General features: G+C 33.7%; 3 protein-coding genes and 1 long non-coding RNA gene across 32 annotated transcripts in view; 1 reads left to right on the top strand and 3 right to left on the bottom strand.

The window, feature by feature from the left end:
- Dh31-R (Diuretic hormone 31 Receptor) overlaps positions 1 to 4,252 on the top strand; it is a 179,581-nt gene extending 175,329 nt beyond the window's left edge. For 22 of the 23 annotated variants that reach the window (XM_031973257.2, XM_076366580.1, XM_076366578.1 and 19 more), the window contains 4 exons: positions 222 to 345; positions 578 to 619; positions 714 to 797; positions 2,779 to 4,252. In XM_031973257.2, coding sequence (XP_031829117.1) covers positions 222 to 345; positions 578 to 619; positions 714 to 797; positions 2,779 to 2,958 — 430 coding nt within the window. In that variant the 3' untranslated portion in view covers positions 2,959 to 4,252. Of the gene's footprint in view, positions 1 to 221; positions 346 to 577; positions 620 to 713; positions 798 to 2,759 lie in introns of all 23 variants that reach the window. The other variant, XM_076366582.1, reaches the window with a different exon arrangement.
- On the bottom strand, positions 56 to 2,808 carry LOC116425484 (uncharacterized). 2 transcript variants are annotated; one of them, XR_004234689.2, is made up of 3 exons: positions 2,427 to 2,808; positions 539 to 661; positions 56 to 404 (listed from the first exon to the last, which is right to left on the bottom strand). It is a non-coding gene; the product is annotated as an uncharacterized LOC116425484 (long non-coding RNA). The 2 variants fall into 2 exon arrangements; XR_004234688.2 differs by having other exon boundaries at positions 56 to 322.
- A 794-nt stretch (positions 4,253 to 5,046) lies between the features above and the next one.
- On the bottom strand, positions 5,047 to 7,571 carry LOC116425483 (transmembrane protein 19). Of its 2 annotated transcripts, none has more exons than XM_076366591.1 (7): positions 6,856 to 7,558; positions 6,661 to 6,771; positions 6,089 to 6,376; positions 5,884 to 5,988; positions 5,606 to 5,821; positions 5,347 to 5,531; positions 5,047 to 5,183 (listed from the first exon to the last, which is right to left on the bottom strand). In XM_076366591.1, the coding sequence occupies exons 1-6, from the start codon at positions 7,004 to 7,006 to the stop codon at positions 5,377 to 5,379; spliced, it is 1,026 nt and encodes a 341-aa protein (XP_076222706.1). In that variant the 5' UTR covers positions 7,007 to 7,558; the 3' UTR covers positions 5,047 to 5,183; positions 5,347 to 5,376. The 2 variants fall into 2 exon arrangements, with proteins under 2 accessions (XP_076222706.1, XP_031829128.1); XM_031973268.2 differs by lacking the exon at positions 5,047 to 5,183 and having other exon boundaries at positions 5,191 to 5,531; positions 5,606 to 5,722; positions 5,799 to 5,840; positions 6,856 to 7,571.
- Positions 7,572 to 7,871: 300 nt separating this feature from the next.
- On the bottom strand, positions 7,872 to 24,018 carry spoon (A-kinase anchor protein spoonbill). 5 transcript variants are annotated; one of them, XR_012998356.1, is made up of 9 exons: positions 23,867 to 24,017; positions 15,376 to 15,455; positions 12,089 to 12,931; positions 11,508 to 12,017; positions 11,162 to 11,377; positions 10,954 to 11,084; positions 10,785 to 10,863; positions 8,294 to 8,450; positions 7,872 to 8,207 (listed from the first exon to the last, which is right to left on the bottom strand). XR_012998356.1 is itself a non-coding variant. In XM_076366568.1 (7 exons), exons 2-7 carry the CDS (start codon positions 12,885 to 12,887, stop codon positions 8,383 to 8,385), a joined length of 1,803 nt encoding a protein of 600 aa, XP_076222683.1. In that variant the 5' UTR covers positions 12,888 to 12,931; positions 23,867 to 24,018; the 3' UTR covers positions 7,873 to 8,382. The 5 variants fall into 5 exon arrangements, 1 of the variants encoding a protein (XP_076222683.1); XR_012998357.1 differs by lacking the exons at positions 15,376 to 15,455; positions 23,867 to 24,017 and adding an exon at positions 15,109 to 15,242; XR_012998355.1 differs by lacking the exon at positions 23,867 to 24,017 and having other exon boundaries at positions 7,873 to 8,207; positions 15,376 to 15,647.
- Positions 24,019 to 27,827: the final 3,809 nt, after the last annotated feature.

The raw sequence follows: 27,827 nt of genomic DNA, 5'->3' as shown, positions 1-27,827 counted from the left end.
ACGTTATTGAACGATGGAAACTTTCAACAAACATTCGTGTTTTATTTGTCCTTAACATCGTTACTTTTACTTGGTGTACATTATACGTGCTTCATGACAGGAATATTGTTTGTCGTATAAAAATAGTGCTACCATTATTTATATGCATCATTGTTCAGTATTAGCTGGTTCCAACTGGCCTCACTAAACCTTCATGGTTTAATGGTTTCGCTTTTTTCCAGGGCGACGCTGCTTCTGGTGCCACTTTTGGGTTTACATTATTTGGTGATCCCCTTCAGACCGCCGAAGGACCACCCGTGGGAGCAATTTTACGAGGTTCTTTCTGCAATCACGGCCTCTTTTCAGGTAAATTCAATGTTTTCCCGGATGCTACATGCTCATTTCACGGAACATTTAAGTTGAACCTTTGACAGTAAAAAATGTTTCAAAAATGTCTTGAATATTTCATCGAATCGTTAAACCGTTTAAGTGAAATAATAGAAAAATTAATAAAATATTAAAATAAATCAATAATATAACAAAACTGACAGTATCATACTCATTTAATTGTTAATTCCAAATGAATTTTGCTTCACAGGGACTCTGCGTCGCCATTTTATTCTGTTTCTGCAACGGTGAGGTGAGTCACCAAGTCTCCGAGCGTCATTACATTTCTAATTAACTGAAACACAGTGTACAGACATTTTCATTAATAAAATGGTGTTCGTTCGTAGGTAATAGCGCAGTTCAAGAGGAAATGGGAAGGCACGGCTCTTCTGCGAAATCGAGCCAATTCTTGCACGGCCACGACCGTCTCGGTACGGCAAATTCACAAAACATAGACATCCACGATTCCGTAGAAATGAAAACATCTTAATCAAACATCATTTGCACGTTTCATGTTTTCTTCCGCCTGTTTCACATCCGTGCTCCACTGTCATAATTCGCGAGCATCAATATTCATATTGCTACACTGCTTCTATTCATCATCGGCGACACACGTGACATCGATCTGTGTTTCGACTTGCGAAACCCTGTTTCACGTGTGTACCATTGTTCAAACATTTTTATTTTTGTCTTTTTTTCTTCTCGTGTAGAGAAGAAATAATGCATATCAATTTTTCAATTTTCAAATTTTCTCCTAACTCGTTGTAGGTTGCTTGTTAAGTTTTCAAGTTGGAACATTTTATAAAATAAATTATCGTCTTCTTTACGAAACCGTTTTTTACGAAACCGTAAATTTCGGATTCATAATCAGCGCAATTTTTTACAGCGCGTTCATTGAATTGTTGGGGAAGTAGAATGTAGTAAATCTGGACGCTGTACAGTGTATGAATGAAGTTTGAAAAATTACTGTGTGCTGTAACGTAATAAATCGTGGAGATTACTTTGTACATAGCTCTTCATTTTAATTATACTTTCGCTCTGCCGACTGCACGTTACGGATATCTCCCCATATATTTTTGAAATCTATAGATTTGCCTTTGCAAAATCGATCCCAAGAGACAGTCCGGCCATTATGAACGTCCGCATGGCTTCAGAAAAATGTTCTTCCGCGCTGTGAGAATGATTTAATCCGACCATGATAATAACGTTCAAAATTTTACGTACAATCCGATACTGTATCGCGAAATCACGGCTCGCTGTACAATTTTTCAGTGCTTTATTAAAAGGAACAATTTTTGCTTTCATATAGTACGTCGATAAACGTTTCAATGGCCAATCAAAAATAAATTATTTGGTTCAACCCACTCCGTTACGCTGCTTCCCATCACTTCATCGTCAACAACTTTGAGCGACCGCTTGATCTGCGATATGAAAGAATCGTCGCACTTTCATCATTTCAGCACTTCAATTCCTACCTTTTCATCGCAAGCTTTCATTTTTTTTAGTTCTCTATGCATCGAGCGTTACTATAACTGGGTCACCGGAAAAGTTGTCCTAAGATATCTTCGAACAGTGGAACTGAAGAAAAGTTCTTTTCCACGCTTTCATTTTTTTTTTCATCAGACTTGGCTAACTTTAGTTCATTGAAAAAACGTAATAACACCGTCAATGAACTTTATCGATGGTGATACATTTAGAACGTCAATAACCGAATTAAAAAATAAACAAATGTTAAAACCTCAATTTCAAACCATTATCGATCGTAAATAAGATTTTATCGATCCCATAGCTACAAGTTACCTATAAAATGACCACTTTCCATTTCGAGCTGAGTTCTCAAAATGAGTAACGAACCACTTAACTATAGTTCAAAGTAGCATTTGCGTCTGTTAATTCCCAGCAGCAATGAATAGATGAATATTTATGTAGATAATTTAAGCGGCGACCCAGTTACAGTTTCATAGGCTGTCAGTCCCAGGCCATTAGTAGCAATACTTAATTACTCGTTGGTCGCGCATTGTTCGAATCCGACGCATTTATAATCACGATTTTATGCGTACCATCCGTTCAGCGGCCGTTTCTTCTCAAGATTCGACATAGACAGCGTGACAGGTGCAAACGCGACACGTCACCAAGGTAGAAACGCGAATGCACGGCTGGTCAATGGTGCGATGCGGACCGGGTAGACCCAGCAAACCGATACTAACACATCGGTCCAACTCCTAACCACCTAGTACCCCTGAATCGAACCGTACAGTACCGGCAATTGAACTTACTAACAAGTAGCGTGTGTCTAGAGAGCGAACGAGAGAGAGAGGGAGAGAGTTGTCCGTGTCGTGCCAATGACAAACGTGCCCGAAGTCAAGTCCATCTTGGGACGTTGACTGTTTCAGTTTATCCGCTCGACCGCAGGTCCGATGGCGGGAGAGGAGAAGGTGTGACTATCAGTCGCCCGCGCCGGAACAACTCGATGGGAAGCACGCGGATAATCGACAAACCGTACAGCTGATCGCCACCAATAATCTCGACGATCATCCCCAACTGTTGATCAAGCCCAAGGACAAGAATAACTATGAGCAGACGCAATGTTGATGAACCCGGTGGGACTAGTGGACTGTGAGGGCGTCCGGGTGACCGCTGGACGTCATTGAAGAATAGAACTTAATGGTGCGAGAAACATCGGTGAACCATGTGTTATCTTTTTCTAAGGGAGTCTGATCTTGGAAGGACGTTGATCGAAGATCAGAATGATTGCAAAGGATTAGGCTTATTCCTTCAGATGACTTGTGATTTTCTGTAATGGACGGTGGCTGATGAAAAGACGGTCAGAATAGAAGACTTGGCAAACATGAAAGTATGAATGTGATGGAGTATTTTGTTGGAAAGTTTGTTTAGTGAAAACGCAAAAAGTATGAACGCTTCGCGGTATTCGATCTGTTTAGGGGTTGCGAACTATTGGAGCGTGGAAGGAAAGAAACTCAAGAAAATATTGAATATTGACAGATTATGTAATGCTTGCAGTAGTTTTGCTTTTAATGGTTTTCGGTGAAATATTGTTTACAGAATGGAGCTATAAAATCTATGAAATGTATGTATGAAAAGATTAAGTAATATGGTATAATTAGTATAGGATTGATTTAGGAAAATTATTAAGATGCTCTTGACAAAATGAGATATTTGATATTTTTGGAACAGCGTTGAAATGAAATGACAGATGGAAATCAGAGATATTGTCTTTATGTACATGTAAATTACATTACCGAGTAATCTATTAATAATCGTTGTTTAAATCTGTAAAAATAAAATTTATCGAAAAAATCTGTAGATTGTAAATATATTGAAAAAATATATAATTGAAGGTAACATTATTAATTCTACACAGATTTAGTTAACTCAATATTTCAAATTTTATTTCGTTAATTTCTTCAGCGCGCAGATACGTATTCTTCTCATATATTAATTAATATATAACTAAAATAATTTTCTACAAACCACAAATAAATCTCCGAGAAAAGTATAATAACTGATTGGCTGCTCATTGGTACTTATGCAATAGGCAAGGAATTTCATATTAAGCAATACAACGATTCTTAATTTGCGTATAATAAATCAAAATTATAGAATAAGGAAATACTATGTAATTACAACAGTATCATATTTGAGCTTAATTAATTTCCCGGTATTATTTCCAAAAAATACATTTTTTGTTTAATAAAGAAAGTAATAATTAATGCAATTTTATCACGTAATTTTTATACGTAAGCAATTTTGTAAACGAACATTTATTGGAGATGTATTTAATTTTGAGAAAATACTAAATAAGCAAGAAGATGTACAGATATAAAAGTTTTTGGCTCACACTGATAGTAAAATTAATTTCGCCATCCACCGATTAACATTTGAAGAAAATTATTTTACTATTGTTAATATTTGAAAAATAAAAATTATTTAGGAAAAAGGGGAAGCTATAATAATATATTTCATATATTAATATTATAAATAAAATTAACAAACATTTTAACAATCTTGTTACTAAAAATATTTAGTCTTAATTAATATATGCCTTTACATGGACGGTTCCCAAACACTAATAAATATAGATCAGAATTTCATTTTTTAATCTTATATATTCCAATATTATAATAGTAATAATAAAACATAAAATATAGTTAGAACAATGTAAAAAATTAACATAAAATATTATTATATGTTACAGAGAAAAATGATTTTATCAACATCCAGACCTTCAAAAAGTACTTTAACTATTGATAATTCAGAATTGTGTATACAGTAGTACCCACTTAATGTTCATAAAATCGTGTCTACGGCACAAATTTAATTCGGGGAGGTAGGTATCGTAAGAATTGCGGAATTGTATTATTGCATTTTACTATTATAACTATTATTTTTATTTTTATTATTACTATTAATTTCTGCATTATTATAGAATACCTACAAATTTGTACCCATATTTATACGTACATTTTGTACGTACATTCATGATTTAACATTATCATTGGCATTACAATAATTTGCAGAGATATTGAAAAATCCAATTAAAATTTTTATTTCTATATAATACATTCGTATTATTTAGATTTATTCAAATATGGTCATGATTAGTGATATTTTCACAGTCAATATTTTGCTTTAAAAAATTTTGTCTTCTTCATTTTGATGACTCTTTGCTTGCTGAGGTATTACTGATTACAAGTCTGAAGTAACACAGACACTGGCTCAGAAGAAACGCTGCCAAAAAATGATTGGAATGACTCCATGAACATTAAATTAGCGCAACTGTATAAATAAATTTATATCTGGAAATTAAAGTATACACTTTCATAAACATATGCTTAATGAAATGCTTAAATAAATATCTATATTCAGATAAATATCCAATTAATTAAACATTATAATTGTATTATATTTAATTAATTCAATATTTATCTGTAGTAAATACTTATTCAAATTTTCAATTACACATTGCTTCGTTCAGTTAAATAAATACTTTTAAGGCCAAACTAAGTTTGCTATTCTAGGTAAAGTGAGAGCGACCGCAACGCTTGATAAAAGATTAACACTGTGATTATCCAAAATTTGTCTACCACAAATGTATTTTACTCCTTTCCCAGGACGTTCAACCACCACTCGATTCTCATTAATTCCTATAGTGGAAAATAAAATTTTAAATATCACTGCATAATATGGAACACACAGTCTCAACTTAAACAAAATTTACCAGAATATTGTAAAGTAGCTCCTAGTATAGAATCTATAATGCTACCAACAAGACCTCCAATACCTCCAATAAGAATAACTGGCCATTGTGGTGCAGCTACTTGAAGTACAGCGGTGTCTACAGTATATAGTACGGTAAAGTAATAAAATAACCCCACAAGCAATCCGCCGAGCGCGGAAACCAAAAGACCTACCCAGGAGACACCACCATTTGTTCCTATAAACATAAACAAGTACTTTTGCAAGAACAATTAATTTTTGTAATTTCAGTATCTTTACCTCTTGGCACTCTTTTTCTGGAGGTAATCAAAAAAGGGTCACTGGTACCGACAACTGTTCCAATTTCTGAAGCCCAGGTATCTCCATTACAACATGCGAAAGCTCCTAAATCACAAATAATTAAAATATTACTCCAATGTGTCATTTCATAAGACCTGGAAATTTAATTCATAAAGTCAAATACCTTTATTTCGATTAGACATACCTAAAATTCCAATTGACAGCCAAGAACTCCTATAATTCTTATCAAAATCTATAGGTCGTTCGCCACAACCAACATCCAATAAATATATAAGTGCTAATTGTGTTGCCATACCACCATTACATAAAACTTGAATCCAATTTCTTTGGCCACCTTCCTTAAAATCTGCTTCAAGTTTTCTCTTTTTGTGTGAACGAAACTTTGTTGCTTTGGAAGATGAAATAAAGAATGCAAAGAGACAAGCCAAATGAGTGTAACTTGTAAGCGTCAAAATAAAACCCATAAAAAATCCTGCAATACAATGTGCAATTACAATTTTAGACTGTATAAGAATCTATGAAGTCAAACTTTCACAAAATAATTATTATACTTCTAATGTAAAATGTGCATGTCAATAAATGTTTCATTTTATAAGAAATTATACTTTTATATATAAGTCTTACATCATTTTATTTTAATCTTCAATATTTAGAAATTATTTCAATAAATTTTATGCAAAAGTTTTTTGTTTATAATGTAGAACTACAATTCATTATAATTTCCTTCCATTTAAAACAATAAATATATTTGATTACCAAGGATAGCGCCAGTAATATCTATGCTTTTCTTTTTTAAGCCCCAAAATGCTACAAACAGAGGAACCAAGACAACTGCCAACCATCTCCATGGTGATATCACCAAGTACTCTAAAAATAAAAGAGGTTATTCAAATCAAAACATTCGAGACAAAATCACAATTATAACAAAAAAACGATGTTCTAAATATGTACCTTCGAAGTGATTATCACTATCTGGATGAAATGTTGAATAGGCTACATTTACGAACCAAAAAAGCATAGAAATTGGAATTGCACAAGCACTAAGAAGAACCGGCATCAACACATGAGACCGTTGATTCTCCATTTTCGTCTTCGAAAACATGTTTTACTCGATAATAAATTAATTTTACATACTAATTTTAATTCGATTGACTCAATAACTGAATCTGGTTGGTAATGTAAAGGAAGTATCAAAAAATACGTGGTAAGTTAACAGAACAACCACATCCCATATGTCTATGCACTACACATGCACGATACCTGTTTACATTTACATACTACTGAACAAAAAGATACCGTATACGCCATTATCATTAATTTGTCGTATATATTCAGAATTATTCTAATTTATTTGAAATTGACATTACTGTCCGCAAATGTTACGAACATTTTTAAGTTGAAACTATATTTCTTAAACAAAGAAACTAAATGAGAGCTGTTGTTTTATGCGTATGAACATTGCATTACTAAGCAATCTATTAATAATCGTTTAAATCTATGAAAATAAAATTTATTGAAATGAGCTGTTGATTGTAAATATAGTTAAAAAAATATATAAATGAAGGCAACATTATTAATTCTACACAGATTTACTTAACTCAATATTTACAGTTTTATTTCGTCATAAAGAATAACGTAATAACTAATCGACCATTAATTGGTACTAACGTAATAGGCAAGGAGTTTCATATTAAGCAATATCATTCAAAATTTATGTATAAGAAATTAAAATTAGAGAATAACGAAATACTATGTAATTACAATGGTATCTTATTTGAACTTAACTAATTTTTCGGGAATATTTTCAAAGAATACACTCTTCGTTTAATAAAGATAATAATAATTAATACAATTATGTTACGTAATTTTTATACATAAATAATTTTGTAAACGAACATTCATTGGAGATGTATGTAATTTCGTTAAAATACTAAATAAACCAGATGTACATACATATATAAAAGATTTTGATTCGCACTAATGACTCGTAAGAATTGTTTAAGAAAAAGCAAAAGTTATAATCATATTTTTCATGTATTAATATTATAAATAAAATTAACAAACGTTCTAACAGTCTTGTTTTTATTTTTATTATTATTAGTCCCTGCATTATTACAAGATACCTACAAATTTGTACCCACATTTTCATGTACATTTTGTACCTATATTCATGATTAACATTATTATTGGCATTACGATAATTGACAGAGACATGGAAATATCCATTTTTTTTTAAGCCCCAAAATGCTACAGAGGGACCAAAACAACTGCCAACCATCTCCATAGTGATATTACTAAGTGCTCTAAAAATAAAAGAGACTATTTGAATTAAAATATTCGAATAAAAAAAATACAATTATAACAATAAAAAGATACTTTAAATCCGTACCTTCGAAGTGATTATTACTATCTGAATGAAATGTTGAATAGGTTACATTTACCCATCAAAAATGCATAAAAATTGGAATTGCACAGGTACTAAGGAGAACCGGCATCAACTCGTGAGATCGTTGATTCTGCATTTTCGTCCCCGAAAACATGTTTTACTTGACAATAAGAATAAGAAGAATAAAAATAATAATAAAAATACTTAGCGAGGAAAATACAGGGCGGTTATAAAATTGTTTAAATGTTAAAGTACTAATTATAGACATTATATTAATAGAACTAGCAAAAAAATATAGAGAAATATGAAATTTTAAGTTGTCTATGCTTAACAAATGTAATGTGTACAGTAATTAAAAAGTTTGAAATAGGACATAAGAAAGCTTGATTAAAATGATATAAATTTAATGAGAATACCAGAGGTTACATTGAGGTATATACAAAATGAGCTTAATTTAGCAGATAATGATAAATGAAGTTACAAGAAACATGAATAAATTCGAATGTTGCGGCCAGTCATATTTCATGTACATGTACATAAGATGAAGATACTAGTCAAAGAGACCGACGTGACAAAATTATCGATTGTACTACTTCTGATTGGAAACGTATATTCAATATTAAAAATAAGATATATGTGTAACAATTTTCGTTGCGACACATTATTGGAATATACTGTGCTGGTCAATGTAAAAGGTTTATCATCAAGCTTATACACGGTTGAATATGAGCGGCTTTAATAATTGTATTCTATGTATATCTCTAGAAAAATATTTCTATTATGAATACGTATCAACAACAGTAAATATTAACATGTAACAGTTTTCGAGATGTAGTTTTCGCTCGGGTACAGTATCAGTTACAAATGACACATTCTTTTTATATATTTTTTTATCATTTTTGTCACACTTACGGTGGTATTTTTTTCTTATAAATAATCGCTACGACTGTTCAGTACAATTCAGAGTTAATATCGAATAAATGAAAGGCCTGAAATAATTCGCTGAATATCATATAATTAAGTGTAAATGTTAAATTTTATAATCCTCTATATTATTACCAAAAGACTACCAGCCTTTTCGTAATCTGCTCTATGGCAGAAAATTGATTAAAATGCAATATTACATTTTGTAAGACACTTCAACCGGGATATAGAAAACAAAGAACAACAGTTTACTTGCCGCGTAACCAGAAGAGAATTATGGAAAGAAATTAATATTATCATTACGCAAAAAAGTTCTATACAATACGTTGTTTTTCTTATTGTTGAAAATTACATCTACTCCGATCAACATATACATATTTATTTATGATATAAGCCTCTAACATTAAATTGCATAGATAATATCGATAATACAGTTTCTCAACAGTTTTGAGATAATAACGATCCCAATTTCCAGGGACATAATGGCCCTCATAATTATTTCTTTTTAATAATTATCAAAATACAATATGACAAAGAAGAAAATTGATTAAAAGAATATTTTCTGACATGATTAGGCAAAATAAGTCTCTCTGGCGTAGCTTAATAAACTAAAACATAAGTGTTTCCAATGAATAAATTTGCATGTAATGGAAATTACGGTCACATAGAAGCGAATTTCCCGATTCGTCTGCATTTGTTAATAATGTAATCACTTTTCGTGTTTGAAAAATGTAAAACATACAAATCTACTATCTTCAATTTTGTCATAGTTATCGCCGTGTAGAGCTAGCTAGCGCCTATCCGTTTTATTTTTTTATTATTCTTATTATCGTTACTATATATTATAAATAGTTTATAACAGGAGAAGTAATATTACACTATATACAAAGGTATAATCAGGGTCTGACTTCAGGGAACCTAAATATGCAAAACGCAACTGTCAGTTGCATTTCTTCAGTAACAGTCTCAGAGTTTGTATTTCATTCTTTTTTTTTAAATTCTTATTATAGTTTTCAATTAGAACTTAGCCATGTTTTAGTTCTTAAATTATCGAAGCTACCTCACAAAGAGACGCTATTTGAACTGCAATCCGGATACTTTAATAAAGTTTTGTTCACATGCAAAGAAAGGCTACTTAAAGCAATCCCAAAAAGCAATAAGCTTTGTCTCTGTTTCGAGAAGTAAATTGTTAATAGTCTGAAAAATTCGGTCATCGTGTGTCATACTACTGTTTAAGATTGCTTTAATTGGTTTCTTTCACAACTTAATTTGATTAAAGTATCAAAAGTCAGTTCGTACTGTCCTCTTGTAGGCGCAATAAATATACCTATGTGAAATAGATTGAAAAAGTGGTTGTTTCAATCAATAGCAAGAAGTATATATCTATATCTTATTGCTGAAGTTTGAAATTATGAAGTATGAAATTTCGAGAGTGAAAAATCGCTTCAAATACACGCGTATAGTGACTAAAAAATTACACGATCACGTATTATCACCACATGATTCATCTTTATACAAGTCGATTAATAAAGACTAAACTCTTATTTCGTATCTTATGAAATCGATATACCTTCTTCTGGAACTATACTTTCTAGCGGCGCTGGTTCCGCAAATTCACGAACTATTAATTCATCAGCTAGGGATATTACCTGAGAAAAATAAAAACAAAAAATATAACATGAACAATATTCACGAGGTTGTTGAAAATTTGTAAAAATACCTTATACGCAAATGCTTACCCCGTGTTTGTGAATATTAAGATAAAGATTAACGTATGTACTAGTATTAATATAACCTTCAATTTGGGCTTGACCAACAATACCGTTACACATGTGAACAACTACATCATAAGCCTCCTGATTCCACTCACCTAGTGCAAAATATATATGATATACAGGATGATTCATGATATGAAGCTTTTATAGCTTATAATTTACTTTTACTTACCATTCTTCGGTCGTACATTTGCTAGAAATATTTCAATTGCTTGGAATGGCATTGTGAGATAATCTGCCCTAATTTTTTTCATCTCCGCATTACTGAAGTACCAGTAACCGCCATGATCTACGAGTCTTACTAAATGTCGTTCACCGCTAGGATCTGGTTTTTCAACGTATACCCTTACCCATCTATCGAACCACTTTGCAACTAAGATCATACCTTCTGCAAATTACAAAGTATAAGATTCGTATGTATGTTAATTAATTAAATGAATAATTTATTTGTATAAAATTATGTTTAAATACTTTTATAATGTTGCTAAGAAATGTAATAGTGTAGTATACAAACGTACTACTAAGTTCATCTGGAACGGGAGGTGATTCTGTTGTATTATATAATTGTGTCATATTTTCGTCTAAACTCCGCAGAAATGGGTATGTAGGGTGAGTAGGAAGCTGTACGAAAAAATGATTTGGTTTCACTACGTGACACACAACAACATCATTATTTACTCCTTCTACCAAGGATAACTGCATTAGTTCTGTGAGCCATAAGACCTCTGGTTCATTTGTTGGTAAAATTTGTTCAAGGGTCATATGGGGATATTTCTTTTCTGGAAACTTTTGTCGTATCATATCCAGAGCAACGTTAATCCCTTCAGAGGAACCTTCTATGGCACAAACTTTTACATCTCTTGACGTGGGATGACGTTTCACACTGATGTGTACATCTGCTTTAATTCGAATATTTTGTAAGAAATTACCATGATGACCAATTAGTTTTCCTACTAAATTTTGTGGTACACTAAATTCATACGTCACAGGAATTGCGTTGTCCTTCGGGTGACCCTTAATACTACCTCCTAAAACAGAAATAAACTATAGTAATGGTATTTAAAATTTCAATCAAATTTACATTAATTATTAATGTTACCTTTCCCACTGTCGGTGCTTCCTTCGCTTCTAGCTTCGTCTGTAACACTACCTTCTAGAACTCCAGATACTGGACTGTGATTAGCAGAATCTCTTTCGGATAATACTTGCACTTGATTCTTAGCACTATCTTTAGATGGAGTTGTAACAGGTAGCTCTTTGTTTGGGAGATAACTGCATCCAGTGTCCATCCCATTTTCCTCGACTTTATCAACATGCTCTAGTGAATTCTGTTCACATGCTGACTTTTGCACCCCCTCTTCAACAACATTTTCAAATATTTTCATTACTTTGTTACTAGAATCAATAGTATTTTCCAAAGAGGATGCGCTTCTGCTTCTAGCGATCATTTCGAAATTACTTATCTTGGGATTACTACCAAGTTGTATGTCCATTTTGCTCGATGTAGTAGCATCCATGTAATTGTACCATACTTCCTCGTCTCGGGAGGGTGTTCTCGACCGTGTAAAAACAGACTGTGACCCTGACTTCCTCTGAGGAATATCTAAACTTTCGCTTCGTTTTGTAGGGCTACAAATGATCTCTTCTGTTGATTTACTACAACAACTTAAAGAAAATGATTCTTCAATATGTAAGTCAGAATCATAGTAGCTTGAATCGGCTTTCGATGAAGCAGCTTCCTTTTTATAATTGAGATATCTTCTGTCACTGGAATCTGAATTAGGAATTCCACCTGGATCAGCTCTGTCTACTCGACGACGTTTGTACCAAAGGAGACCAATTATAAGTGCAAATGCAGGAAAACTCCACTTCACAAATTGTATGTGAGTAGATGACATGTTTCTGATCCACTGTAGCTGTTGTTGTTGATACACTTTTTATTCTGAAATAAACAAAAGTAGCTTAGGAAAAATCTGTTTGCATTGTAAAACTTATAAATACTTAAAATATAGTTACTCATTTAAAAAAAAAAAAAATCCATACAATATTTTGAAAAATAGTGACAAATTTACGAAAACAGTGATATACGTTGCTGGTAAACAAGAATAAATTGTTTTAAACTTAGTCATGCGTTCCATTCGAATTGCACTGATAGCAAAAACAAATAAACGATTGAAAATAACGTTATAACTACGTTCATGCAATGTCGATGAAATATAATTCTTATTTAAGCTCGCCTTAAGGTAGGCTCACACCGCACCTCTCGTTAGCTTAACTTCTTTTGTCATTCATACTATAACGCGCCCCACAGCGGTTTTCTTGCATTCAATTTTATCTCCATTCATATGTTCGGTTTGTCCTTCGAGGATTCAATTATTTTACTGACTATCTATTAAAACCGATAACTGACACGTACTTTCGATCGTCGATCGAGCATACCGAGTATACACAGCCACTCATATGATGCCGTATCTAGTTTTAAGAGATTTTCAGAATGAAATCCAGAGAATCCTGCCCAGGTGAAGCAAAGGCATAATGTGAGTTCACCTTTATGTAGTTTCCTTCACTAATTAATGTTTCACAAGCGTAACTTCCGGATGCGAAGTGTACCTGCTTGAATATCTTAATTACGAAAAAAGGTTCAAGGATTTTTACAGTTCCGTGAACTGAGCGCGATTAATATTAATGTAAATACCATAAAAATACATTGTTCATAAACTGAAACAATTTGATAAATGTGTACGTATACGAAACTCTCTTTAAAAGTTAATGCGGTCGCAAATATTCTTAGTTAAACTGTTCCCCAAACAGACAATACTCATTGACGTTGGAATAAACACGGTAGCTTTCGCAAGATCCTCTTCGGTAGCGTGTTAATCCGTATAATTACTTTATTAGGTACAAAGTAACCGAATATATTCTTCATTATTGATAAGTAATCCATTGCAAATTAATGGATTCTGGACTCAAATAGTGGATTAATGGACTCTGATTACCGGGTTCAATTTAAGATTATTTTCATTTTGATTTAAGAATTTTATTTTTCAATAGTATTGACAAATTTTGTAACAGCGCTAACGGGTACGGTACCAGATATGTTTAGAATAGTGTCCTATTATTGTATTTCACCCTGATGTAAAAGTTAAGGTCCAAGAATCAATTGTACTCAATTTAAATATTGACGATCTATTTATATTTAGGATTCGTGTTGTACATCAGAATTTATTAGAAAATTAATATATTTTTTCCGTATAGGCGAATATTCTTAGACCATATGTTTCTAAAGTATTTATTGACAAGGCGTATACAGAGTGCTACAAAATATACGACACAAAGTTGAATGATACAAGCATTTTCAAAAGAAATGGATTTATAAATAGAAACGCAATATCAATTACTGAAATACATATCAGAGATTTAGATTCTATTTCAAAATCGTTTTGGAGTATACTGTTAAAAGAAAAAGAATACAAAATTCCATGTTTACGTTGTGAAAGCCTCTCCAATATTCACCAACTCGAAACACTTTTCCCAATATATCAAAAACGTGGTTAAGTATACAGGGTGATCCAGAACACAAGCGAAGAAATTGAAATTCAACAATAAACAAAATTTTATAAAGGACACATATTCTCGAATTTGTGTACAGGTGTCACGCACACAACAACAAGCGATATCTAATTCAAATTACGAAGCAGAATGTTTTCCGAATGAGTTGTCCGGAGCATCCAATTTCACACAATCTCTATTTACTTTCGCGCGGTCCACACACGCTTGACGATACACACATCGAAGCGGCGCGCGGCGGCCTGTGTATAGCGCGTTCGCCCGGTCACGTTGCTCGCCGGAGGTTTCCATCTGTGATGCCTAAAGTTCCGAGAAACGGTTCCATTTCCATTGAGGAGGAATTTCAAAAACAGGAGAAAAAAACAACACCCACGTGAACGATGTTCCAAGTACGTTCCCGTGGCTATGGTTTCACATATTCCCAAATCGTCTACACAGAACACGAGGCACGCATACGTAACCTTTCCCTTCCTTTCTCCGTCCACAAATATCCTTGCTAAAAAATCACTACTGAAACCCCCGTCCGAGAATAACGACGAATTACAAACTCACAATTTTAGTTTTACATGTGTTCGATAACGAAGACTGTTTCGCCTGTAAGGAGAAATTGAAGAGCAGCATCCTTCGTGAAAGAACTTTCGTCGTTGATGGAACGATTGCGACACATGGCTGGGCAGCGGGGAGGGTGGTGAGGGATATACGGGGGGGGGGGGGGGGAGACTAGGGAAATTCCCAAGGAAACCATGGGACACGAGGCAAACAGAACCTATGAAGGTCGAACCCATAAGCATTAACTTTTACGTTTCGGACGGCACTCACCGACGTTACGTCCATGCTTTCTTCCATCTGTACTGGTGGCGGGGTCCTCGGGGGGGTCTGGTCGTATTTGTCCGAAAGAACTGTCGAAGGAACAAACGAGGCGGCTCGTGAAACAGTGAAAACTGAGATGGGAGCTCGACGGGATCGGGCGTGAAATAATTTCGAACTGGATCTCGCCGGTCCTCTCGCTTTAACGGTGACTGACGCGGCGGGTACTGCGGTTTGCGGAACAACCCGCGGCTTTCAGCACGCGGTAACTCTGGAGACCAGTTCAACCGGAACCGCTCGCGATTGCGCAGACGCGATTACGTTAAGCGGCGCTCACACGGTGATAACCGCTCTGATAACGTTCGAGAACCATTTCTTCTTCTCCCGTGCCATTGGGACGTTGTCAGCCGAAATGAATATGGAATATTTATCGCCGACAACGCGATGTGTGTGTTACTAGAAATAAGTTTAGGAATTGCTAGCTGTGAACGGCTCTGCCAATCGGCCGATAGGAATGATTCGCCGCGCGACACTGTGGGGAAGATTCGATTTAGGACCATTTGTTTGACGATGAATTGAATTAGAAAATGTGGATACTTCGATTTCATTAGGTTTTTAATACTCGCGCTGTACCTGATAGTTTTACTTTAACGTTGTTTCGTTTGGAAATGAGACATCAACGACAGCAATACGAAATTAATGAGATTCTTAGGTAAGAAATCTAGAAGTCCTATCTAAATGTTTGAAACCATTTAGTAACTACTTGTAGAACAAAAATAAAAACGATCTTGCGAACGATCTTTCAAGTGTTCATTGTAATACCACATGGATTCCTAGAATTGTGGCAGATCGGGGAAATCCTTTGAGTATAATTATTCAAATGAATGCGCATATGTAAATGAATATTTTTAGTAGAGTTATTATCAGAAAGCATTTACGACATAAGGTCACATTCATTAGGAAGAATTATTCGAACATATCACTAACTTTGCTGATAGCTCTACTGGTGGTAGGGGTTGAAGGATCGAGTGACACTGACTGTGATAGACAACAGGTCGAATAGTATTATGTCAGTATGAGTACTCATTGGTGTGTCATTTGACCGACCGATGAAACTAGGCTGCAATATTAGGGAAACGTTACTAAAAGCCTGGGCAGCTAGAGTGTCGCTGCCTCGGATCTATGATTAATCATAACACGCTACGTGTTTGCAGGCGCAAAAGGAAAATATCACTAAATTTCGTAAACAATATTATTCAAGCTCGTTCAACTGAAGAAGAAACGACCTCTTCCTTATCTTTAAGTTGTCACTTGAAATTCTTTATCTAATTTAGTGTAACTATATTTGCACGAAATGTGTTCCTTTAATAAAAACTATACCTAACAGTTAGACCACTTCAGAATGCCTGCGAAACGGAGAACAAAATTAAAAAAAAAAGATGGAAAAATATTTCAATTTTAAAGTTACACTTTTTGACATTAAATTAATAAAATAAAATAAAATTTGCTCGCTCTTTATTTGCATACTTATTATTTAACATTTAATAAATATTTTTTGAATTATGGTACTGGTATAGTACTATTGATTAGATGAGTATGGCACGCAGAAGTGGGTGCCTTCGTTTATGGAACTTCCCATTTAACGACAAGCCATTTAATGATGACGGTCCTTTTATTGGTACAAACGCTACACTCCAAATTCTTAATGAAACGTTCCCAAACCTCTTGATTGAATTTGATTGTTTAGTCAGGGAAGGAGATCGGCCAATTCTAAACGCTAAATTGCCATAAATTTTGCGCTACAATTAGTGTACACTACGCGTAATACAATTTAAGTTACCCAAATTGAATTTTCGAAAGGCAAATAAAATTTATGGACTTTCCTTGCATTTCATAAATGCACCGTATCATTAATTCTGCAAAATTAAGTATAAACCAGTTTAGTCTTTTCTTTTTTAATGCACTGCAAAATTTTATGTATATAATTTATTCCCTCATTTTACGGATCTGAATTTTAAATTATGGAATCTTTGCTATGAGATAAAGAGTAACAGCTCTCTTTTTCTCCTTTGATAACAACCTGCGATATTTCGAATTAATCCAGCGGAAATATGTGAAGCACATTTTCTAATTACGTGTCTCTGTAGGAATGCGATTAAGAAATCCAGTGGCTCAAATTTATCGTGAAATCCTTGCTGAAAGTAAAAGGAACAAAATTGGTGACCAAAGGAAGATGTTGCGTAACGCCTTATAAAATTATAGGTTTTCGTCCACGGCCGTTAACGTGGGACACAATCTCGAGCAAACAGGTTGCCGCGCCGAACTGGTGGTTCCAAGGAATTCGAGTTACCTACGCGCAATATTAAAAACGCGTATTTCATGAACACGGCCTTTTCCATCTAAACAACCAATAGGTAATGGATTTCATTTGTGAACTTGCTATGAAAAGTTACGTACCTATGATCATTAAAACATCTCAAAACTTTTGATATGAAACAGCGGCAATAACGAAGAGTCTTAACAAAATTGTAAACTAAAATTCTACAATTTTTAAATGAAAAGGATTAAAATAATTGAATACAATTTCAATTTATTTTGAATTTGTTGCAAGCATTATGATAATTTGTATTGTGCAAATAATTTTATGTAAAATGTAAATCCACGATTGTACTATAACTATTGCATAAGAAAGAAGGTTCCATAGCTCTTACAATTAGTGCGATAATGATGAACTGTGAATGCAAAATACGCAATGGATACACACCAGTATTTGCAATTCATTCACACGTGACCGTACACAACATGATAATAACTGTTCGTTAATTTACATGAAACGTATAGTCACGTTCGTCATACAAGTAGAAATTGAATTGTAGGATTGGATATAGAATATATTTATGAACGCGTGGATACGAAATTTCAGATTGCACTCAAATCAAAGGAAGCAATAATATAATTAATAGTGCGCTTACATAAGTGCAGCTCAAGAGCATTAATCGGTGATAAAACTATTATTTGTTTGTGGCTATAGTGTGATTACTTTCACAGATAAGATTGTTGTGCCAGCGATAGTGTAAATATACAGTGATAATAAATAGTAACAACATAGTAATTGTTACATCAGATTATCAATATTCCATTTAGTATAATGTAATTACCTTTCCAACAAAATAGTAATCTTACAAAGACAGAAGAACAGCCTTCTCGCATCCATCGAATACGAAATACTAAGAACATTTTACTGATATCGTCTAGAATATTAGAAACATATATTTATCAGTATTTCTTGAAAATATCTTTGAATGTTGCAGAAACATTATTTTTCAAAAACTGCATCGTAAAAAATTAAACGAACAAATATACAAAATAGATAAGATACGGATAAACAAGTTACGTTTGAGTATTTAATTCGAAGTATAGATTTATAACACTTACACTCGAAGACTGATGAGATACCGATGATACAATTAACCTGATACCGATCATTTCATTTTAAACCTAAAATTAATTACGGATATCTATTGAGTAACATACTTTCGAACATTATCATTATTAAATCATTGAACTGCACATAAAATTTTGTGTTATCTTTAAACACAGCTGCATGAATACGAATAAAGAAAATATTACGTGTGGATACCGAAGAGGGACAATTGTTATTACTTAATACACCGTTATCTTCTTGGCAATGTTTCATTGATATTCGCGCAGCAACGTAAATCCGGATGTTATGTATACAAAATTACCATAATTTATTATTTGAGGGAACTTTCACGCTGTGCTAGTTGTTAAATATATTACAGCAGGAACATCCGAACGTAATAAATACTTTATCCTAATCGTTCACGTGCATCGAATAATTTCGTGCGATGCACAAACGACCGACGAATAGTCGCTGGTTTTCTTTCGAAGGGACGAAAGCGAGAAAGGTGATCGGCCGGGATCACTCGGGAACATGATTTCAGGTCCGGGCTGCTCGAAAGGGAGAAGGGATACGCGGTGAACGAAAAAAACAAAAAGTTCAATTAAAACGAAACCGGTAACCGTTGTCCGGTGAAGATCGGGACAGGCGAGTGGACGCTCGAGGAAGTAGGTTACGTTTGAAATCTCGTGAAAGAAAAATTTCGAATAAAAAGAAAAGGAGGCAGACGATCGTTCATTCATTGGACGCCTGATCAATATGTTCAACCTAACAAAACGACAAAGTTATATTTCTTCGTTTAGCCCTGAGTGTATTCGAACCCAACTGCACTAGAATCGCTTCGCCATCTGTTTATAGAGTATATTGTTACGCATGCATAGCTGTATATTGTTACAACGCTAATGAGGCAAACGAGCCTCGAAAAGTACAGTTTCCGACTCGTTTGATTCGATCGAGAATATTATTTATGTTCACGGTTCTTTTATCATTGATATTTGTCACGTATTATACACACACGAGCTTGTTACATTTTATATTATCTTGAAAAAAAAGACCCCCCCCACAATTCTCTCTTGAATTTTTAATGGTTTCTGTATTGTCAACCCTAGTGTACTCCTTAATGTACCTATACGTTTGAAGCATTACGCCAAAAATAAGAACAGGCAGGAACAAGTATTTAATAATGTTCTTAAATTCAAATTATCTTAGAAAAAGAATAAGGATGTGATCAATTTGATGATAAAACAAAAGACGTAATGTTAAAAGTCGGGCAGGTATTTGGAGCAAATAGACTTGAAGAATGCAACAGATCGTTTCGTTGCTAAAATTTTCCTCGGAAATGAAAGTGGTACGATAAAATAATGAGAGCTACATTGAAAATATTTGTACAAGCGAGAATGAGCTATGGGTCCATGTTGTCTGTACAGCGGTCAGCACAGCGGAGGTTAATACACCTTTGATTACACAATATAAAGTGTGCGAACAGGCCAGGACAATACGGTTGTATTTAACGGGCCAGTTTAAGCGTCCTTAATGGCTCCGGGCTGTTCGTGGCCACTTATGAAATTCGAGGACAGATAATATCTGGAATACCCGGATATGAGTATATTTGGATCACGAGAACTGTATCTAGGTCCCCTCACCACATCTCCAAGATACAACGAACCGTATTCCGATCGTTCGCAACATCCTTTCATCGTTCTGAAAATGATATACCTGCATGGCAGACTTCATAAGGATGGGCTTTAACTCCTCACCATACGATTCTCTTCGCGACTATAAATTACTTTATTTATTAACACGTTAACTACCACGGAAATCTTGAGCGTTTTACATAACACTTATTCTTTCGTAACAAAAATGAATAAGAAGAATTATTAATTATTTGGCATCATAATCCTTACATTACGCTTCTATCAATTTACGTTATTAAATATTTTTATTTAACATCAATCATCTTACATGTTATCATTATTTTCAAGCAATTCAGAACAGTAGGTCGTAAGTGGCCGTTATGACAATCAACGTGTTAATTAATTTTTTAATTGAATTATTAAATATCAATTATTAGTTAATTTACGACGAGAAGAAACTTTCTGTTCGTTGTTAAGTGCACATTTGCTTTAAAGGTGAAGCATTGATAATAGAAAAATAATTTTTTACTCGGAGCTACATATAACGAAATAACATTGATTTTGATTAAACTGAGCTAGAAATCCTCAACACTTGTCCCACACGTCATTATATGGCAAAGGGTTAGGCGTTTGAGTGCCGAGGACCGCAATACTGTTTATTATTATTTCTGGATTAACTTGTGTACAGTGCAACGTACGTTTCATTGAACAATTTAAGTATTTAAAATTATGATATTTATATTTTTTCTGTTAACTGTTACCTACTATGACGAACTACGAAACGAGCTTTTCGTACTTTCGGCGAGGATCGTGAGGGACACGTCAGTCCTTGAACGGTTAAAACGCTACACGCTTGTGAACGGCGTTTCGTGACGAGATGCGTCGCGATGGCTCACCGCTTCAATTTGTTCCGTTATTATTGGTTTATTCGTCGACGTAGGGGGAGGCACCCATCTAACTCGCGGATTTACTCAAGCAGATAGAAGACGCGGAGATATGCAAGAAACAAAGGTGACCGTGGTTCAACGTGCTCTTGGAATGTCCAACCTGTACGCAGAACGATGAAGTAACCAGGCATCGGTAAGAGTAGCCGAGAGGGGACCGACGAGAGGACGAAGAGGAGTCCAAGAGAAGGACAAGCCACGCAACCGAAAGGGACAATAAAGAAACCATACTATTCTCATGAAGCACTAACGAAAATATTTCCACTGTCCAATCATGGAAAATTCAGGACTAAATGGTCAATGATATTGCTTTTATCAAACAATATTTTCTATGAACAGTGTTTAAGTTTCATCAAACATAGAAAATGTGGTAAAGGAAGAGACACATTATAATCCAATGTGTGAAAGATCAGCTAGAGCAGAGGTCAAGGTGCTTCAAAAATTAAAAGTTGTGAATGCATCGAGTATGATATAAATTGTTGATGACAAAATTGAATAACTGTTACAGCCTTGTGTAACGTTTGTATAAAACCAGACATCGACCGAAACGATCGCGAGATATCGATGAGTACGAGTTCGAGATTCCGATACGACCATTCAAATTCGAATATTAATAAGGTTAAAGAGTCGCTTAATATGTGTATCAAGTAAATGAAATCGGTCGATAACTGAGTGCCCTTCGTTATCCTTATGTTCATAGGCTTGGGAAGGAGAGTCGGCTGTGCTTCTTATCTCTAGAGATTAATGCGACTTACAAGATGTTTGGGTCCTATCTACTTTGTATTTGTAGTGTTGATAGTAGATGTGTGTTGATAACCACCATCCATCGAAGGTGAATCGTAAGAGATCTTCTATTTCAACTTTCTTAATTATACGTTCGACCTTCCATGTGCGTGAATGTTTATTTATTTACTACTGAGGTCTTAACACCAGTGTTGCCGATTATATTTTAAACGATAAACAGAGAATTTTCAAGATTCTGACTGTATAAGCATTCGCAATAAACATTTATCAAAAATATATACGTGTCATCAATTCATACTGTATATTGATGATTATGTGAATTTTCACTTACGCATGTCGTTTCGACCAGTAATTTCACTATTACTATTTTTCTGAACAAGTGAAGTGCAGAATGTAAAAGGCTTGAAAGTTTATTTTGTCTGCAACACTACGAGTGTGATGTAGCACAAATACAAGTGTTCATGAATTCCATCGGCGAATTACGTGAACGTTATTTCACAATAAATATTCAAGAATTATTTTTGGAAATTACTATCATGCCAGGGAGCAGTAAGATAAATATACAGTACCACGAAGTAATAGAACTTTCGCGATATTTTAATTGTGAATTAGCAATAATCTACACAATGACAGATTATTTGCTTTTATTTACCAATACCCTTTCTTAATAATGTTCGCGCCATTCCACATAAATATTTCCATTACTTCGGTAACTTCGAACAGGCTTACTAATAATCCTGCAACAACAAATTTATTTTTCCGGCAACCTATCACGTGGCTCTATCGACGAACAATTAAATGATGACTCCAGTAGTATACACGGAAATAGCCAATGCCATATTCAGGGCCAACCGCCTTAGAAAGCGAGGCGGTGGGATACCGAACGGATACATCTTAGAAATAGCACGTAACTAAAAGCGACTCTACAGTCTGTTGACCCTTTAAATGTCCGTACATAGATGGAGGAACAACAGAGGGACCACCATAGCTGCGTTGAACGTTCAACGCTTCATGCGCATACGTGCCCGAACGATTTGTTTTCGACAGATTTCATCGGGTATAGTTCACAAGTAATAAATACAGGATATCCAAGAGAATACTTTTCTTTGTGAAAAAATCACGAATTTTTGGTGTCGTTTTTATCAACATTACTATTTGTTTAAATTACGCGTAGTAGAAGTTGCAATATGTATTCTAGTTCACGGATGTCAACTTAGTAAATACACGAATAAGACCATGCACGAAATATTAATCGTGGCAAGAAGGTTAACGGCCGCTGAACGTTCCACGAACTCATTATTTCCAGATGTCGTCTATTATCTCATGTCAATTAGCAATATTTTAGTTACGAAAAGGAAAAGAATTGATACACGAGACGCGTTTTTCTGGGAATGAAAGAGAACACCCAGTACACGAAACAAACTGTAACAAAATAACGCCTAGAATACGTCACGTGTATTCAAGCACTTGAATTCTGTCTGTATTAGAATGATATACCCATATTGTGATCAGCTAAATTTCGTTTAGGCGTCCGCGATCCAACGAGAAAATAACCGCAGCCTCCATATGAGTCATGTCCTAAAAATCATCTTCGAACGATACAACAACGAATTTTGCTCACTGAACAAGCAAACTATATATCGCTGTGAATCATTTTCGAGAACGTATCAGTTTTGTGAAGCGATGTGTAAAAGATAATAAAGAAAAGCCGCTAGGCGAATTGTACGAACACGAGGTCTGCAGAAAAATGGTAGACGTACCTGTGTAATTACGCGTCATTCGACGTTTAATTATTCTTCGATCTTCTGTATAGGTCCAACGAATAAGTACAATGAATTTCCGAGCACACCGAACAATCAACTTTCTTCAGCTTTTATAGAAAACTTCGCCATGTGACCACAATGTTTTTTCTCGCACACGAGAGACAATATGGCGGTATAAATTCGGGTGCAGTATGTCCGGTACAATTCGATTGTCACGCCACACGTTAGCGAGAACGTAAATTCATCGCGGCGCGAAATTTCCTCGAATTTGAATTGTAAGTTCCACTGAAAAAGTCTTCTATGCCACATTTAAATAATTTATTAGATCGAGTAATTATTTGATTATAAAAAAGAATGCGAAATTATTAATGTAAGAGAATAAACACCAATATAAATATTAGAGATCCAACACAGACATATTGATAGATATACATATTACGCGACTTCGTGTCACATGTTCTGATTTATTGACTATGTAAACAATGAAAGGTTTTGTACTTTTTTACGTGTAGAGAATGGTGAATAGGAGAACTACATCAAACTAAATAATAGAAACTAACCAAGTAGTAAATGCGATAAAACACCATAGAGACGCATCGATTACAACTGGGATGTCTAACTGATTCCCCTTGTGCTAGTAACTTATACACAGCATTTCCCCACTACTTCTATTGTAGGAGCTCCCCGAGACTGCACCTAAGCTGTTCTATGTAGTGTTCAATACAAACAGGTTAAAGTGGGTATGGAAAGGGTAAATTTTCGTGAGGGGAATGTCACTATGGAACACGCGAGCTGCCAGTTACTTAGGCGCCCTTGGATTACAATATTGGCAAATCATTAAACACCGAAACGGGCGAAGTTATATCCTAACTTAAGTTATTGCATTCATTTAATAGTGAAATGTTACGACGTTCAATTTAATGAATAAAGAATTTTTTACATCGACAACATTGTACTGATTGTCATTTCAAAAATCAATATTTTTGATTTTAATTCCCATCACATATAGCGCTGATGTGCAATATTAGTTTCAGTCGATATGACAGGATAAGGTGTGTCTCCTGTGATTACCGATAGGAAATAAGGTAGATCATCGAAAAAAGCAACACTGACGATAGACTAGCATTCCGTACCTAATTTTTATTAAAAATGTAATTTAATTATGCACAGATTTATTTATACGTAAACCAAATTGATAATAATTTTATATGTACAATTTAATTTGTAACTTATGTACAATAATTGTTGCTACAATTATCAAATATTATTTTTATTACTAATTATGTAGTTATACTGTTTGGTTCCATAATACCAAAATAAGGTATTGTTCTCTCTGATGCTCTATGCTATTATGTAAAGCATAAGTGATATTTTCTATATATTATGTGGCAAATTATTTCACTTGTATAGCTACAGATAAGGTATATGGATATAATATATATCTTATTACGTTTAATACATTATGTAATTATATGGTTGTAAAAGAATTTTCTACGGCAAAATGTGGTAATCAGATAGAAGAACGAACTAAACAAACGAAAACTGCATCATATTTACTGCTGCTTATTTTTTAATTGAATATTTGTGTATTATGTTAATGTAAAAAGAAAATAAAAAGGAGCACGTTTCTTATTTATTTATTTGTATTGTGTTGGTAAGGTTGTAAACGCGGTAAAAATGGAAAGCGGGTTGTGTAACTCACCCCCTAGTCATGTGATTCAAATTTACATTGGGTATCCAGTCTATCTTATCCTTCATCGATCATACAATACATGTCCCTTTTTTATCGATCGTCGTACAGGTAGGTATCTGGCATTAATTTGTTCCTTTTGATACGATACAATATCTTTACTTTTTAATATATTATTATAATATATTATGTTATATTAACATAATAAATAGTTTTTATGTGTCTCGACAGAGCTTATGTGGTACTTAACAGAATATAAGAGTAAACTAAGTATCTTTAAACTATTCATCAAATTTATAAAAATAAATATTTTTTATGTTTTATTACTATAAAATTGTCTCTTAAAAAACGAAGGCCCGTTAAGAAGAATAATACCTTATGATTAAAATTTTTAAAAATGTAAAAAGATCTAAAATTTATATATTTTATAATTGCTAAGACAAATAAAGTAAGTAAAATAAGTAAAATAAGTAAAATAAGTAAAATGAGTAAAGTGAGTAAAGTGAGTAAAGTGAGTAATGTGAGTAAAATGTTAATTCATATTTCTTTTTAATTGTTGATGCCAGGAAATTATTTATTATCGGTTTTAATAAGTTTTTGTGTTAAAAAAATAGTAATGTTGGATTGTAAAATTTCATTTTTAATATAAAAGAAATATTAAATTAATTTGAATGTTACAAGCATATAAGTTAAAATATAAAAAAAATTAATTAAAAGTGCATAATTATGAATTGAAACTGTATGGAGATGCATTTATAATTGTGTGTAAAGCAATATGAACAATTATCATAAATTCTGATCATTTCTACATTATAATCAACTTCTAAAGCGGTGAATCTTCGATTGCATCTGTATACGTGCACGATAAGTTTACACGTATCTTGGATGCCATAAGCAGTATGTCAGAGTAATATATTTATTTGTGATTCATAACGTATAAGTTAAGTGAAGATAAATATTATTCAAACTTGTGCAATCTTATATTGACATAAGCTTTCTAAAAACGGAATTATGCAGTTAATCACTTCTCGTAGGAGTATGAAATATTTTCGGATTTACTACTTTTACTGCTTCGAAGGAACTGAAGGAATATAGTAAAATTAGAAACTGTATGGAATCTTTTCAAAATTACTATATTTTTTTTATCGTATAATTCTTGATTTTTCCTTTTTTTCCTTATTATTTATTTATATTTTTTTATTTTTATTAAATCAGTTTTTAAATTACTGATAAAAAAAGAAAACAATATAAATTACAATACAATAAGAATAAAAAATTTATGATTTTAATAAATCATTCCACGAAATTTTATTGAAACCGGAATTTTGAATTCGGATGTAGTCTTTGTTATACTGATGATCAAGTGATCAGTATTCGGTCCTATCATTAATCCAGCACCACTGAATTAAAAGTGCTCGAGAGATCAAATGATAAAATAAAAGAACTAAGTGTCTATCATGCCAACGAGTTCTGATTCATTATGGTCGTATTTTTTCGGTAACCTAATCTCATATATCATAAAGGGACTAAGGTAAAGAAAGGAACGGAGTAGGAGCTCAAACCCAATATAGTGCCATTACATTTTTTTCATTTAAAAGCATAGGTAAGAAAGATCAAGCTGACAGGGAAATATTTATAATTTACATTTATTTATACTAATTATTTAAAAATAAATCCTTTTGCTGATACATAAGGTGTTACTAAAATTTTTATTTTAAAGACCAGTCATTTTTAGCTAAATAAAGAAATTATGAACTATGACAACATATAAAAAGTTTACTTGAAACATATCTATTTGTACACGAGGAGTGATACACGAGGAACATCGTATCGTAATTGCTAACATGCAAGAGATACCAACGATAAAGATCTGTAACAACAGTTTTATTTGAGCAAGTAAAATTATGAAGAGACTTTAGCTACCTTCCTATAATTCTAATTTCGAAAAGAATTCGTAACAAATTTTCTCCGCAGCACTAACAATTTTTGAAATCTTCCATAATACTCTAGATATATACTTTCAAACTATAAAACAGCAAAAAGATGCAACAGAAATTAATTCTCAAAAACTGGCAAGGTAGGGGGTCTTTCTACAAGGGTCCTTAACACGCACACGTGGTCCAGCCGAGACGAGAAGTTGCGCCGGGAACAAGAAAAAAAGAGTGAAATGATTAACCGGGTCTAGGACACCGATATATCTTCCGGTAGTCGTCACGTGGGAGTGGGAAAGAGAATCTCTCGAAAACGAACGAGCAGCAAAAGTCGGAA

This window comes from Nomia melanderi, chromosome 4 (genome assembly GCF_051020985.1).
Source record: "Nomia melanderi isolate GNS246 chromosome 4, iyNomMela1, whole genome shotgun sequence".
Classification (NCBI taxonomy): domain Eukaryota; kingdom Metazoa; phylum Arthropoda; class Insecta; order Hymenoptera; family Halictidae; genus Nomia; species Nomia melanderi.
The sequence above is the reverse complement of the archived record's forward strand: the minus strand, read 5'-3'. Positions and strand labels throughout refer to the sequence as shown.